The sequence below is a fragment of the Oncorhynchus nerka genome, linkage group LG8, assembly GCF_034236695.1.
Source record: "Oncorhynchus nerka isolate Pitt River linkage group LG8, Oner_Uvic_2.0, whole genome shotgun sequence".
Classification (NCBI taxonomy): Eukaryota; Metazoa; Chordata; class Actinopteri; order Salmoniformes; family Salmonidae; genus Oncorhynchus; species Oncorhynchus nerka.
This window is the reverse complement of record NC_088403.1, coordinates 46,850,155-46,866,833: the sequence shown is the minus strand read 5'-3', so window position 1 is coordinate 46,866,833 and position 16,679 is coordinate 46,850,155. Positions and strand designations below refer to the sequence as shown.

Genomic DNA, 16,679 nt, shown 5'->3' with positions numbered 1-16,679 from the left:
TTTCGATGAGGCTCTCTTGTTCAGATATCGGTAAGTGGACTGGAGGCAGGGCATGAATGTGATAACGAATCCAGTTGTTTGTGTCATCCGTTTTGGGAAAGTACCTGCTTAATTGCGCACCCAACTCACTCAGGTGCTTCACTATACCACATTTGACATTGTTCGTAAATTTGAGTTCATTTGCACACAAAAAATCATTCAATGATTGAAGACCTGTGTGTTGTCCTTTTTAATGCAGACAGAGAAGAGCTCCAACTTCTTAATCATCGCCTCAATTTTGTCCTGCACATTGATTATAGTATCGGAGTATGTTGTAAAAGCGTTATATGGTCGCTGCCCTTATCATTGCATAGTGCAGAAAATACACGAGAGTTCAGGGGCCTTGCTTTGACAAAGTTAACCATTTTCACTGTAGTGTCCAAAAAGTATTTCAAGCTGTCAGGCATTCCTTTGACAGCAAGAGCCTCTCGGTGAATGCTGCAGTGTACCCAAGGGGCATTGGGAGCAACTGCTTGCACGTGTATTACCATTCCATTATGTCTCCCTGTCATGGCTTTAGCGCCATCAGTACAGATACCAATACATCTTGACCACCAAAGTCCATTTGATGTCACAAAGCTGTCCAGTACTTTACAAATATCCTCTCCTGTTGTCCTGGTTTCCAGTGGCTTACAGAAGACGATGTCTTCCTTAATTGACCCCCATAAACGTAACGGACATATACCAGGAGCTGTGCCAGGCCCGCCACGCCTGTTGACTCATCCAGCTGTAACACATAGAATCACTGGCTTGTATGCGAAGCAGTAACAGTTTCAAAACATCTCCTGCCATGTCACTGATGCGTCGTGAAACAGTGTTGTTTGATGAAGACATTGTCTGTATAGTTTTTTTGTTCTTTTCCCCCAGCATTGTCCCAGCCATATCCCCAGCAGAACGAAGAATTCATTCCTCCACAATAGTATGTGGCTTGCCTGTCCTAGCCACTTGGTAGCTCACCATATAAGATGCTTTTAGCCCCTTCTTATTAATGGTGTCACACCCTGACCATAGTTTGCTTTGTATGTTCTATGTTTTGTTTGGTCAGGGTGTGATCTGAGTGGGCATTCTATGTTGGATGTCTTGTTTGTCTGTTTCTGTGTTGGGGCCTGATATGGTTCTCAATCAGAGGCAGGTGTTAGTCATTGTCTCTGATTGGGAACCATATTTAGGTAGCCTGTTTGGTGTTGGGTTTTGTGGGTGATTATTCCTGTCTTTGGTGTTTGTTACACCAGATAGGGCTGTTTTTGGTTTTTTCACGTTTCACGTTTCTTGTTTTTGTATATTGTTCTATTTTAATCTTTATTAAAGATGTATCAAAATAACCACGCTGCGTTTTGGTCCGCCTCTCCTTGGTCCGCCTCTCCTTCGACGTAAGAAAACCTTGACAAATGGTATCTGTTGCTTTTATACATGTCTTACTACTTGAAAGTCCTCTTAATTCTCGCTCAAACTCCAGTGGCTTATTTTTCAAATTGGCATGTTTTGTTTCTAAATGTCTGCACAAGAGTGAAGGTTTCATCGAGTTGTGAGATAGTACTTTTGCACATATAACACACTGTGGCTGAGGAAAGGCACTACCCCTGTAACGATGTATGCTGAGAGTCTGGAATCAAGTTCAGGGAGTGAATACACTTAATAAATAAAAGAACACGAACAAAACAAAAACACGCACAGCACACCGACATGAAACATACAAAAACCATGACGCCTGTGGAAGGAACCAAAGGGAGTGACATAAATAGGGCAGGTGATGGAGTCCATGTGAGTGTCAATAAGAGCTGGTACACGTGGCAATGGTGACACGGTGTGTGTAATAATCAGAAGTCTGCCAGAGAGGGAGTATATGTGACAACTCCCAATATAAGTCAAAACCAAATTTATGTAAAAAATAAAACTGAAATATCATATTTACGTAAGTATTCAGATCCTTATCTCAGTATTTTGTTGAAGCATATTTGGCAGCGATTACAGCCTTGAGTCTTCCTGGGTATGATGCTACAAGCTTGGCACACATGTATTTGGGGAGTTTCTCCCATTCTTCTCTGCAGATCCTCTCAAGATATGTAAGGTTGGATGGGGAGAGTTGCTGCACAGCTATTTTCAGGTGTCTCCAGAGATGTTCGACTGGGTTCATGTTCCGGCTCTGGCTGGACCACTCAAGGACATTCAGAGACTTATCCCAAAGCCACTCCTGCGTTGTCTTGGCTATGTGCTTAGGGTTGTTGTCCTGTTGGAAGGTGAACCTTCGCCCCAGTCTGGTGTCCTGAGCACTCTGGAGCAGGCTTTCATCAAGGATCTCTCTGTACTTTGCTCTGTTAATCTTTGCCTCAATCCTGACTAATCTCCCAGTCCCTACTGCTGAAAAACATCCCCACATCATTATGCTGCCATCACCATGCTTCCCCATTGGGATGGTGCCCGGGTCCCTCCAGAATTGACGCTTGGCATTTCATCAGACTAGATAATCTTATTTCTCATGGTCTGAGAGTCTTTCGGTACCCTTTGGCAAACTCCAAGCGAGCTATCATGTGCCTTTTAATGAGGAGTGGCTTCCGTCTGGCCACTCAGGTTGTAGAAACATCTCAAGGATGATCAATGGAAACAGGATGCACCTGAGCTCAATTTCAAGTCTCATAGCAAAGGGTCTGAAAACGTACAGTGGTTTGCGGAAGTATTTACCCCCCTTGGCAATTTTCCTATTTTGTTGCCTTACAACCTGGAACTAAAATAGATTTTTTTGGATGGGGTTGTATCATTTTATTTACATAACATGCCTACCACTGAAGATGCAAAATAATTTCAAACAAATAAGCGAAACACACTGAATACTTGAGTGTGCATAACTATTCAAACCCCCAAGGTCAATACTTTGTAGAGGCACCTTTTGCAGCAATTACAGCTGCAAGTCTCTTGGGGTATGTTTCTATAAGCTTGGCACATCTAGCCACTAGGATTTTTGCCCATTCTTCAAGGCAAAACTGCTCCAGCTCCTTCAAGTCATACCACAGATTCTCAATTGAATTGAGGTCTGGGCTTTGACCAGGCCATTCCAAGACATTTAAATGTTTCCCCTTAAACCACTCAAGTGTTGCTTTAGGAGTATGCTTAGTGTCATTGTCCTGCTGGAAGGAGATCCTCCATCCTAGTCTCAAATCTCTGGAAGACTGAAACAGGTTTCCCTCAAGAATTTCTCTGTATTTAGCTCAAACCATCATTCCTTCTATTCTGAAACATACCCACAGCATGATGCTGCCACCACCAAGCTTCACTGTGGGGAGTGGTGTTCTTGGTTTGATGTGAGGTGTTGGGTTTATGGCAGACATAGCTTTTTCCTTGATGCCAGAAAACTTCATTTGAATCTCATCTGACCAGAGTACCTTCTTCCATATGTTTGGGGAGTCTCCAACATGCTTTTTGGTTATTTGCTTATTCTTTTCTTTAAGCAATGGCATTTTTCTGCCCACTCTTCCGTAAAGCCCATCTCTGTGGAGTGTACCGCTTAAAGTGGACAGATACTCCAATCTCCGCTGTCGAGCTTTGCAACTCCTTCAGGGTTATCTTTGGGCTCTTTGTTGCCTCTCTGATTAATGCCCTCCTTGCCTGGTCTGTGAGTTTTGGTGGGTGGCCCTCTCTTGGCAGGTTTGTTGTTGTGCCATATTATTTCAATTTTTTAATAATGTATTTAACAGTACTCCGTGGGATGTTCAAAGTTTCTAATATTTTATATTAACCTGGTGAGTGTAGGGGGCAGTATTTTGATGTTTGGATGAAAAACATACCCAAATGAAACTGCCTATTTCTCAGGCCCATAAACTAGAATATGCATATAATTGCCAGATTAGGATAGAAAAGAACTCTAAATTTACCAAAACTATCAAAATATAATCTGTGAGTATAACAGAACTAATATTGCAGGCGAAAACCTGAGGAAAATCCAAAGAGGAAGTGCCATCTATTTTGAAAGCTCCCTGTTCCATTGCATGCCTTCCCTCCATTTAAAGGGAAATCAACGAGATTCCTTTCCCTATGGCTTCCACATGGTGTGAACAGTCTTTAGACATAGTTTCAGCCTTTTATTCTGATATCGTCTGCCCCGTAGTGACCGCTCGAGCCTGTGGATTTTTTATATTTTTTATTATTTTTTTATTTATTTCACCTTTATTTAACTGGGTAGGCTAGTTGAGAACAAGTTCTTATTTGCAACTGCGACCTGGCCAAGATAAAGCATAGCAGTGTGAACAGACAACACAGAGTTACACATGGAGTAAACAATTAACAAGTCAATAACACAGTAGAAAAAAAAGGAAAAAGAAAAAAGAAAAAAACTGAACATAACGCGCCAACCAAATGGAGGTATTTTGGATATAAAAAATAATCTTTATGGAACAAAAGGAACATTTATTGTGTAACTGGTAGTCTCGTGAGTTCAAACATCTGAAGATCATCAAAGGTAAGCGATTCATTTGATTGCTTTTCTGACTTTCGTGACCAATCTACTTTGTTGCCAGCTGTTTGTAATGTTTTGTCTGCTGAGAGATGTCCTTACATAAACGCTTGGTTTGCTTTCGGCGAAAAGCTTTTTTGCTATATTGCACTTGTGATTTCATGAAAATTAAATATTTTTAGTAATTAATTTGAATTTGGCGCTCTGTAATTCAGCGGATGTTGACGAAAATGATCCCGCTAACGGGATGGGTGCACCAAGAAGTTAACCCAACCCTGATCTGTACTTCTCCACAACTTTGTTCCTGACCTGTTTGGAGAGCTCATTGGTCTTCATGGTGCCACTTGCTTGGTGGTGCCCTTTGCTTAGTTGAGTTGCAGACTCAGGGGCCTTTCAGAATACTTATTATCCACCATAATTTGTAAATAAATTCATTAAAAATCCTACAATGTGATTTTCTGGATTTCTTTTCTCATTTTGTCTCTCATAGTTGAAGTGTACATATGATGAAAATTACAGGCCTCTCTCATCTTTTTAAGTGGGGGAACTTGCACAATTGGTGGCTGACTAAATACTTTTTTGCCCCACTGTACTTATTGGGCAATAACCCCTCCTTCTTAGGCACTTACGTAGATGAAACAACTTGATAGGTATAAGCAATTGGGTGAATGCCTTGATAGACCGTTCCAAATGAACCTTCACCCAGTCTCTTAGACAGTTTTATAGAGTTGCGATCAATCTCCCAGGAGTCTACAGAGACAAACTGTGGATGGAGGCGCAAGACGGAAATGAAAGATCAAACAGATTATCAGCAGATCAGACCCCAATTTGAGTCACCTAAAATACTAATGTGTTAGCATCATAGTTTTTGTGGAAATAGGTTTTATTTGTTTGTTTTTTATGTATCCGGCAGTTGACCAAAATAACTTTTCTGAGGAATCTCCAGTAGGAGGCACCAGTGAAGTTCGTTTGATAAGCTAGGAGATGAGACGATATTTTAGCATACACATTTTAACTTTGGAACAGTCTATTTAGAAGAGTTCTTCCCTCCATATAAAAATGTCAGGTCTTGTTAAGAGCATGACCAGCACCCCGACCATGAACAACAGGAAAGGCAACATCATCCACTCGTGCTATCTCTGCCTGGGGTTATTGGATAAATTCCAATCGTGAATGTTGAAGACAAGAAAGCATAAGCATAAAATGATGTATCGGGCAGCTGCTGTAGCGTAGATAGCCTAGTATATTCATTATTTCTCATTAGAGATGAATTGAATTGTATTTTCACCGGCAAGTACACTGTCAGTCTCATCAGTATCATGTGTAGTTAAAGGGGCAATGCGCAGTTGAAACAATAACAAAATGTTGTCCCCGCCACTGTTTCGGTAAAAAGCTTAGTAATGGGGCTGGAGAAATGTAACCACTCTCAAATTCATAGATAGAGCTATGGATGCAAGGTCTGATCAACCATGATATCAAAACGATAGCTTTAACCATGTTTTGAGGCTATGCAATTTTTGTTTACTTTTACACTGTTTACAAGCATTGGAGTAAAACAAGCATATATTTTTATGGTTCTGATGTGGTACGACAGTTGAACTAAGCTCATGAGACATTTGAGTTATATTCTTCAAGAATCAATGGGTACATATAATGTATTTATATGTCCAAAAATGTATGTAGGAACTGCAGATTGCCCCTTTTAAGGTGGTACTTGTCAGCAATTTCCATTTATGATACTTTAATACATTTTATCTTTCTCTATGGCTTTTCCTTTTGAGATTTTACCTTTACAGCCAGACAAAATGACAACTATATTGTTGATTCATTTGTTTGTTTGTATTTCCATTTTGTCATCCATTGCCATAGTGATATTTACTGGAATTCAGCTGATATCCCAGGTCAGTGTACCTTGGTCTCTGTACGCAGTACTCCACCCAGTATTAAAGTTGTTATCAATGATTTAGTCTCGAAAAAAAACAGACCTAGGCAACAGCACTAGTTTATGACGGAGCATTGTGTGGGACGCAACCCGTCTGCCAAGGGAGAATATTAATGATACCTAAAAATCATCTGTCTTTAAACCTGCGCTGTGAGGCTGTGATTTGACAACCTGCAAAAGTACAGTTTCTATATGCTTATTTAAAGATGTATGGTGGCAGTTAGCCTAGTGTTGGGCCAGTTACCGAAATGTTGCAAGCACTTAACCCTAATTGCACTGGACAAAAGTATCTACTAAAGGGCCTCCTGAGTGGTGCAGTGGTCTAAGGCACTGCTTCGCTGCACTAGAGGAGTTACTACAGACCCGGTTTCATGTGACACAACCGGCTGTGGCCGGGAGTTCCATAGGACAGCGCACAATTGGCCCAGCGTCGTTCGGGTTAGTGGAGGGTTTGGCCGGGGTTGCTTTCCTTTGCCCCGGTCGCAAGTTGAACGGTGTTTCCTCAGACACATTGGTGCGGCTGGCTCCGGGGTAAGCTGATGGGTGTTAAAAAGTGCGGTTAGGTGGGTCATATTTCGGAGGATACATGACTTTGCCTCTCCCGAGCCCGTTGAGGCGTTGCAGCGATGAGACGAGTTCATAATTGAAATTGGGAGCAAAAAAGGGGGTGAGAAAAATGAAGTGTCTACTAAAATGCAAGAATAATATTTTGCGTTTTTAAAATGTCAGACCAAGGATGATCTCTAAACCTCTTGTGAAGTATTTCAAGAAATAAGATGAGGACTAAGTTATTCTCTGCATACAAAGCATCTTTAATATACAGTACTTTGTAAACACTTGGACAAGAAAGTCATCTGAGTAAAGTGATGAACGATGTTGAACATAAAAGAGGCTAATAACAGGACTTTAGTTAAAGTTAGTTGTTAAACATATATAAAAAGATAATACAGGGTTAAAGGCAGAATTGTTCCCAAAATCAGAATATATTCCATATTCCATACATTCCTCTTCCAGTTTTCAAATTGGACAAAACAGAAACTTCAAATGTAGCCATCTCACTTCTTTTCCATTCCCTCCTCTCCTTCCCTGAAGTTCCTCTTTCTTCTTTTCTTGTCTTTACCCAAAAGCTCCATCTCTTCTACACTTCTCTTTTCATTCTTCTTGCATCGTTTTTGTGTGTGAACTGTGGCATTTATTGACACATGGGGAGTCGGGACATAGTTTACTTCTTCTTAGACATACCAACGACGCGACCACTGCGACCGATGGCCTTGGTGTGCTTGCCACGGACACCCCAGAAGCGCCTGAAACCACAGTGAGCCTTGTTCTTCTTCTGCCTCTCAAGAACCTCTCTCAGCTTGTTGTCCTGAATGTTAGCAAGGAACTGACTGTAATTGGCATCCTTTTCGTCCTTTCTTCTTTGCATTTCTTTCCTTCTGAGTTCATTGAACTCTTGGTGTGATGGGATGGTCTCACACCTATTTGTAGAGCTGGAAGACTCTCCGTACTTGGTCAGACTTGTCTTTGTCTCACCGAGATGCGTTTCTCCCTTTACCACGACACCCTCACTGTCCTCATCTACCCTTCTCACTACATCATCCTGTTCTGTTTTCTCCACAGCATTATCCTCTTCTTTCAACGATGAATACCTGATGGGCAAAATATAGTCATGATGAAACACACGGAGTCTGCCTAATTTCCGACATATCTCTGGACTCTGCTGTTTCTCTGTTATCAAAACCACATCATACCGTCTTGTTCCATCCACATCCTTTCTCCTGTGTCCTTTCTCCTTTCTCCCTTCTCCTGTGTGCATCTCCTGTCTTCTCTCTATCAAATCATCATCTCTTCCTGTATCTGCCTTTCCTACATTTTCCTTTCTTCTGACCGCAACATGTTGTCCCTGTCCTTTATTTCCATCAACCCCGTGATGATCATCTCCACTTGTCTTTATTTGAACATGCTCTCCAACCTCTGTAACCCCATCCTCTCGGAGTGAACCGTGAACTTGGTTGGTTCCATGGTTCTCACGATCTGAAGCATGTGCTTTGCGGGGGAAGGAAAATGAAAGACATCAGTGATACAGTTTCAAGGCAATTGATAAAAAGAGCACAGTTCATAAATAGTTCATAAATGAACTTACATTTCCTGTACACCAGTAGATAAGCACTGCAAGAACTAGAGAGAGAATCATTTGTTATCATACGTATTTAATTACTAACTGGAACGCCTGCTAATGTTCTGGTTCATACATTTGGCGATAAACTTTGGATACATAACTGGAAACACAAACACACGTGAAAAACAACATACCTGTCAATCAGTGGAGCTGGTTGGACCTGTAAGGGAGGAGCAGCAATGTGTCAAAATTAAATAAATATAATACATTTCCAATGGCCTTAGATAAGATTCTGGCAGAGTAGCATGGTATTTTTGGTGATTCCCCACCAAATATATGCAAATATGAACTATAATCATATTTGTTCTTGAAGTGATAACCCTTGTCTGATTCACTCCAGCGGTGATTTTATCATGTCAATCTTGGTGGGCAAAACAACCAATTTGTTTAGATGCAGGCCAGCGAAGCCACTGCATAACTCTAAAAATGCATAAAATGCACTATAACGGTGACCAGAAACTGTTAGGGTCTACATCAAGCTGTCCCAACAGTGGAGCTTATGGCTGACTTGCTTAACCCAGTTACGGCTATGGGTTCCGCTAGTGGAACGTTTCGAACACAGCCAGTGAAATTGCAGAGCGCAATTTTTTATTTTTTATATTTGAAATATTTAACTTTCATACAATCACAAGTGCAATACACCAAATGAAAGCTTTACTTCATGTTAATCCAGCCACCGTGTCAGATTTCAAAAAGGCTTTACGGCAAAAGCAAACCATGCTATTATCTGAGGACAGCACCCCATCAAACATACACATGACAATCATATTTCAACCCGCCAGGCGCGACACAAAACTCAGAAATAACTATATAATTCATGCCTTACCTTTGAAGATCTTCTTCTGTTGGCACTCCAATATGTCCCATAAACATCACAAATGGTCCTTTTGTTCAGTAAATTCCGTCATTATATCTCCAAAATGTCAATTTATTTGGCGCATTTGACTACAAAATGTCTAATAAATTACCTGTAATCTTGGTCCAAACATTTTAAACAACTTTCCTAATACAACTTTAGGTATTTTTTAACGTAAATAATTGATCAAATTTATGACGGGATAAACTGCGTTCAATAGCGGATAAAAACAAAGTGGAGCGAGCTTTCAGGTCATGCGCCCCAACCACAACAGTACACTTGGCTATCCACCCAGATAGGAAATGGCTACTTCTTCATTTCTCAAAGGAAAAACGTCAACCAATTTCTAAAGACTGTTGACATCAAGTGGAAGTGATAGGAATTGCAAGCAAGTGCCTTAGAAATCTAGATCCACGTAGAAAACTCATTGAAAACACTGTCACCTCAACAAAAGAAATCCTGGATGGTTTGTCCTCGGGGTTTCGCCTGCCACATAAGTTTTGTTATACTCACAGACATAATTTTAACAGTTTTAGAAACTTTAGAGTGTTTTCTATCCAAATTGTATGCATATCCTAGCTTCTGGGCCTGAGTAGCAGGCAGTTTACTTTGGGCACGCTTTTCATTCGGATGTGAAAATACCGCCCCCTAGGCCGAAGAGGTAATAAATATGGTTTCTACTGACTCCTTGTGAATTTGTGTAACTGGATAAGAACCGCGTTCTCCTTCAATAATAATGAATGTCAACATGAGTTTAGACTTTTGAACCATACACCAACATTATTACATTCATGTTCAGTAAATTCATGATGTTTGTTCTTTTATAATCAACACTTAGCTGTAAGTATAAGCAAGTGCAAGCAAACGAGCTGCGACGAGGTAGGCCTATTTATTCAGCACTTTCAAAATGGACAGCAACAGAAGTTCAGATAGATGTTAGTTCAGATAAATTCAGCAAGATGTTGAGGCCTTAACTTTATTCTTCTTTAAGTCACAACGGAAAAAGAAAGAGAGAGAGAGACACAAACTCAGCGGTTAGCCTACCATTTGAAGTATTTTATTTGGCCTACTTGGTCTAAAAAGGAAGGACAATTCAACTACAAGGATCCACTTTTATAGACAATATACAGATGCACTGACAGTGCATTGCGCAAACAAAACAACCCTCACAATATCAACTGGAATTACAAGGGTCTATTACTGAACTTTTTGTTGAACAAAAGTATTTGAATGGGAAGAGACTGCCACTGGCAAACATGGTTACGAGAAGGGGATACTATAATATACTGTTGTTGGGTGTCACACTCTGACCATAGTTTGCTTTGTATGTTTCTATGTTTTGTTTGGTCAGGGTGTGATCTGAGTGGGCATTCTATGTTGGATGGCTTGTTTGTCTATTTCTATGTCTGGCCTGATATGGTTCTCAATCAGAGGCAGGTGTTAGTCATTGTCTCTGATTGGGAACCATATTTAGGTAGCCTGTTTGGTGTTGGGTTTTGTGGGTGATTGTTCCTGTCTCTGTGTTTGCACCGGACTGTTTTAGGTTTTCTCACGTTTGTTGTTTTGTTAGTTTTCATGTATAGTTTCTTTATTAAAGAACAATGAATAACAACCACGCTGCGTTTTGGTCCGCCTCTCCTTCACCGCAAGAAAACCGTTACATTGGGTCTGTAACTTACAGACCCAACAACATTATATACTATCCCCTCCTTGTGGAGAAAAGCACCTGAGCTAATTATAACACACAAAGTAAGCAAAACAATTAAATGCATAATTCTAACATTGCCTAAAATTATGAATAAGATACTAATGAGATAGACCTAATGTAAGCAATATAACAATGCAGATATACAAACTATGGCGGACAGAACGATAAGTGCTTAAGAGGCAAGCTGTAATTTCGATTAAGACATGCGCGAGCTGAGATAGAAGTAGTCTATGCCGCCTATTCCTCCAGCACTTTTGAAATGGATTGCGACATAATTCAGAACATGGGCCATTCTTACAGTATTCTCCCTGTACACCAAGTCCCAACAGTAGGCTAAATTAACGGGGGCACTTAAGAAGACAAGTAAAGCTCTTACAATGGAGGCACGTAGGCAGACAATGAAAGCTGTTACAATATTCGATGATGACATTTCTCTAAAACAGGCCATAGGCTACATATACGCCACTAAGGCAGAACAGTTGTACAAACAGGCCCTGCAGTGCTGCCTCACAACTGCCACACAATTTAATGCATGCTATAATTCTGGCAAGCACGTACCTATTCTCCTGTTGTTGGTTGTGAAGGTTGATAGCTCATCTATATGCGGTGTCTAGCTGAGCCACAATGTTTGATTTCCCCAGCAATCCGAGTTTAACAGCATTGTCTGTATGTGATGCACAATTCTCATGTTTTGAGAGAGACAGATGTTTTAAATCCTTGAGCCCAGACTTGGACCACACACGCTCCCCACTGAATAGCAGGCAGGGGAAGTAAAATAGGGATTGCTTTGAGATGCCAAACCATTCATTGTTGAATTTGCGATTTCCGACTTGTTGTGAAATGTTCATGTCCAAAGACGTTTTATCCTTCATTTCTCTTCAAATGACAAGGATTGAAAAGGATGTGCCAGTAGATTGTCAACATGATTCATAATGATGGCTGCTTGCCAATCTTGCGAGCTAAGATTTTGAAAATATGATGTTGACATAATCAGTCTAATCAAAGCTACGGTAGATAAAACATGATTTGACGTCCTTTTACCAGTGGCCAATGAACTTGAGCCTTCTTGGATGGGCAGTTCTAATATAACTCTATGGCAGCACCCAAGGGGCTTGAATTTTCTAGCTCTCCCTGTAGAATTTGCAGTGACATAGTGTCCCCTTGAGTGACAGAACACTGAACCAATCACGGCACAGCTAGAGAACATTACCAACCCCTACGCTCCGTATTTTTCCTCTGGCTGCGCAACCACCATAGAAATCACTTAGCTAGGCTGAAACACCTACATTTTGGAGCTTCCTTCCTCAAGAAAGAAAAAAATAGACCATGTTTGTATGCGGCTTTATTAACTCAACGATTTTTTGTTTTTCCATTGTTTGCAAACTGACATCTGACACGTATTAATGCCACCTGCCCTGAAGAACGGGTCGCCACTGATTCATTCACAGAACCAAATAAAATGGCAAATACAATTTATGATATTATAAAAATGATGGTATAGGCTGTATTCAATTAAATAAATAAAATAACAGTGCATACCTTTGTAACGTATGAGTCATTGAACTCATACCAGTTATGATCTTCAAAGGACTTGATCTTAGCAGTGTAGTGTCCACATCCAAGACTTCCGAAATGGTCCACAATGGCATAGAGTTCATATTCACATTTCTGTTCAGATAAATCAAAAGACATGCCATTAACTGAACTACAGATAGACAGACATCAGGCATCATGAAATATTTTATTTTTCTGATGGGCAATAAAGTGAAGGCAATATACAGTACAACAGAATGATCAGTTTAATTTAGTATGGCTACATTGCGAAGCCCTAAATGTAGACTTGTATGAGAACAGAACCTGTTGAATAAAGGTTTTGTAAGTAGTCTACCTCTGTCTGTAGTGTGTGAGGCACATCCACGCAGCAGTTGATTTTGACATATGACATGCTGTAGTAGTCAAATTCAAACCGCTTGAGGAGCAGAGTAAGAATTTCTGGGTGATATTCCATCTTGCATTCCTATAGGTGACAGAGGGAGGCATTGTAATACAATATCTTCTTCAGTGAAAAGCTTGACATCCATTTTTGAGAAGCCTTTGGTACAATAATTAAAGCTGCACTAAGAAGAAATCGCCATTTTCTGGTTGCTAAAATTCGAATAGGTTGCCTAATTTCAGTTTATGTTTCAAAATAAGCACGTATAGCGTAGAGAATAATTGTACCATCTAAACTACTGTAAAATACTGTCTTTTTTCCATTACCAAAAATATTGTATTTTCTGTTTGAAGTTGGTGTACAAAACTGAAAGTAAAAGACACGAAAACTAAACTTAAGAACAGGAAGCATATTAATAGTGCACAGAACTACCGCTTCTTAGATATGATTTCAATGAGAAGGACATAATTTTATATATATATATATATATATATATATATATATATATATATATATATATATATAAAATTATCTTTAATTTTGTGTACTAAATGAGAATTCTAAATGTCACTACTCACAATGGTTGCATCTAATTTCTTTTCACATTCATCACAGTACATCTGGTTTTCCCCAGTGACAGATGAAGACTTGAAGAACTCCTTAAAGCCGTCTTTCTGAAAACACAGAAACACAAAATGTTATCTTTCTCCAACAACTTGATATTTTTTCCATTAATTTGTTTTTAAATGTCATATTATATCAATTTATAATATTAACTACAATACCATGATCATGACAACTGAGACAAAAAGTAGAGTACGCCTACACACATGCCAAATTACGACATGATACATTACCATGACAATTATGCTAATATTGAATAACAATAACGTAGGCTATGGCATTTAAAGTGTTGGTTAACCCTGTCATGATTATATTTGCCATCATAAAACAATGTTTTTTGCTTTAGGTTAAGATATATATTTTCCTACCACACTGAAGGTTTTGTAACAGTCAGAGGGATCTGCTATTGAGAGGGGCAGTGTCCAAAATGGACCAAATCCATCACTCATCACATGTTTTCCTAAACAGGTAGTGATGTGCCTCAATTGTCCTTTGAAGATCTGGAGACAAACTATTGTCAGTCTTGTCATAGCTAACCATGCAATGTTTATAAGTTATGATATCAGGTTTTGCCCAAGATGAGGTAAGTAAATGCAGTAGCCTACCTTTGACACTTCAGGATTGGCCATGCCTAAAATCTTCTCAAAATACTCAGCCGCATCACATTGCATGTATACTGAGGGGGGACAATGAAGGGTCTTCTACTACAAATAACTACAAACACTATACTTAATACTACATAACATCACAAGCTGTACATCTAACAAAGTTGCAGAATGTGTAAATGTATTATTTAGCAGCTATGAAAGCTCAACTCACCATCATCAATGCCTAGTATTGATGAGATGCCCTTTGTGTTAGTTTCAATTTCACGTAAAGTTGTAAACAACTTTTTCAGCTGAAGATCAACAGTGTCTTCTTCTTGAGGAGGCCTATTACTGTAAAAAAAAGAGACTGATTTTGTTAACTTCTTAGGGCTGAAATCCCGTTAACGGGATCATTTTCATCAACAACCACTGAATTGCATAGCGCCACATTCAAATAATATTACTAAAAATATTTATATTCATGAAACCACAAGTGCAATTTAGCAAAACACAGATTAGCCTTTTGTTAATCCACCTGTCATGTCAGATTTTGAAAATAACCTTTACAGCGAAAGCAATCCAAGCGTTTGTAAGTTTATCGATCACTCGATAAAACATTATGAACACCTAGCATCAGGTAGCTTGGTCACGAAAATCAAATTAATCGTTTACCTTTGATGATCTTTGGATGTTTTCACTCACGGGACTCCCAGTTACACAATAAATGTTCCTTTTGTTCCATAAAGATTATTTTTATACCCAAAATACCTCCGTTTGTTTTGCGCGTTATGTTCAGAAATCCCCTGGAAAGAGCGGCCACGACAACGCAGACAAATTCCAAATAGTATCCATAATGTCCACATAAACATGTCAAATGTTTTTTATAATCAATCCTCAGGTTGTTTTAAAAATATATAATCGATAATATATCAACCGCAACTGTCTTTATCAGTAGGAGAGGGAAAGGCAATGGCTGCCCAAACTCTCTTGCGCATACAAAACACTGCTGGCACCCAGCCATACAATGACGCAATGTTATCTTTCTCGCTCATTTTTTCAAAATAAAAGACCGAAACTATGTCCAAAGACTGTTGACACCTTGAGGAAGTGATAAGAAAAGGAATCTGGTTGATATCCCTTTAAATGGAGCAAAGGCAGGCTATGGAACATGGAGTTTTCAAAATAGAAGCCACTTCCTGGTTTGATTTTCCTCAGGGTTTTGCCTGCAATATCAGTTATGTTATACTCACAGACAATATTTTGACAGTTTTGGAAACTTTAGAGTGTTTTCTATCCAATACTAATAATATGCATATATTAGCAACTGAGACTGAGGAGCAGGCTGTTTACTTTGGGCAATTTATTCATCCAAGCTACTCAATACTGCCCCCCAGCCATAAGAAGTTAAGATATACAGTATACAAGATGTTTAGTATTAATCTCAGTGTACTGTGTAATGATAATGTTTCTATAGGATGACTCAGAGACATGTATTTAGTTAGATACATGGCTCTGGTAAGACTCAATCTATTTCTAATACTTTCACGGAGATACAGTATCCTTGGCACACAGAGTAAGAATGGAAAACCTTTCAACAGCCTCTCTGAATTCTTTTGTCATGAAGAGGACCTGCAGCACACTGTTCAAATAACACGTTGCCCCTTGATTATAGAGGCCATGGTGTTCTGAAAGGAATAAAGTTGTCAATTAGTGCACAAATGATAAGATATAGATATAGCTGCATTGTGTTGTACTTGTACATACAGTAAATCACATACCTGGTCCTGGGGTGGGAAGTAATGCTTTTGAGCCTTGGTAGTGTCTTGTTGAAATGTTCAGCTCCATTGTTTACAGTAGTTTTCACAGTCCAAATAAACGCCATAGAACACCCACCTAATGACCTGGAAATGTAAGATTTGATAAAAAATGAATTGCTCTCAAGTTTTCCAACACCAGAATGTTTCCACTTGCATTGATAGGCTAATGAAAGAATACAATGCGATTATCAAATCAAATGCAACATTTCTATTTGTCAATTGAGTAATCCAAAAGTGTTTCTAGTTTGTATAGTTAATAGAGCAATACAAGAAAATCGAATGTAGGCTAGACTATACATATTATTCAATCCAAATTTACCGATTTATTCGTGTATTCTTGTAGCCGAAAAGCGTCACTTCGAGTTGTCACCTCTAAGGAAAAACAACGACGTTGAACCGGCTTCACTTTCGATTTCGGCTATTCCTGTCAGTATCACAATATAACAAATATGAACGCCTTTTTTTAAATATTCCTTTTTAGCAAAGTTGTCCTTGTGAAGGCACACTCAGAAAATAATTAAACGTTGAATTGTTTTTCAATCACATCAAA

At 39.3% G+C, this 16,679-nt stretch overlaps 1 protein-coding gene across 1 annotated transcript; it reads right to left on the bottom strand.

Annotated features, from left to right (window-relative positions):
• Nucleotides 1-7,213: 7,213 nt before the first annotated feature.
• On the bottom strand, nucleotides 7,214-16,552 carry LOC115133446 (uncharacterized). Its single transcript, XM_029666675.2, has 12 exons — nucleotides 16,449-16,552; nucleotides 16,091-16,213; nucleotides 15,901-15,997; nucleotides 14,545-14,663; nucleotides 14,331-14,401; nucleotides 14,094-14,225; nucleotides 13,680-13,775; nucleotides 13,057-13,185; nucleotides 12,708-12,836; nucleotides 8,739-8,764; nucleotides 8,569-8,603; nucleotides 7,214-8,471 (listed from the first exon to the last, which is right to left on the bottom strand). The coding sequence occupies exons 2-12, from the start codon at nucleotides 16,155-16,157 to the stop codon at nucleotides 7,648-7,650; spliced, it is 1,725 nt and encodes a 574-aa protein (XP_029522535.1). The 5' UTR covers nucleotides 16,158-16,213; nucleotides 16,449-16,552; the 3' UTR covers nucleotides 7,214-7,647.
• Between the last annotated feature and the right edge of the window lie 127 nt (nucleotides 16,553-16,679).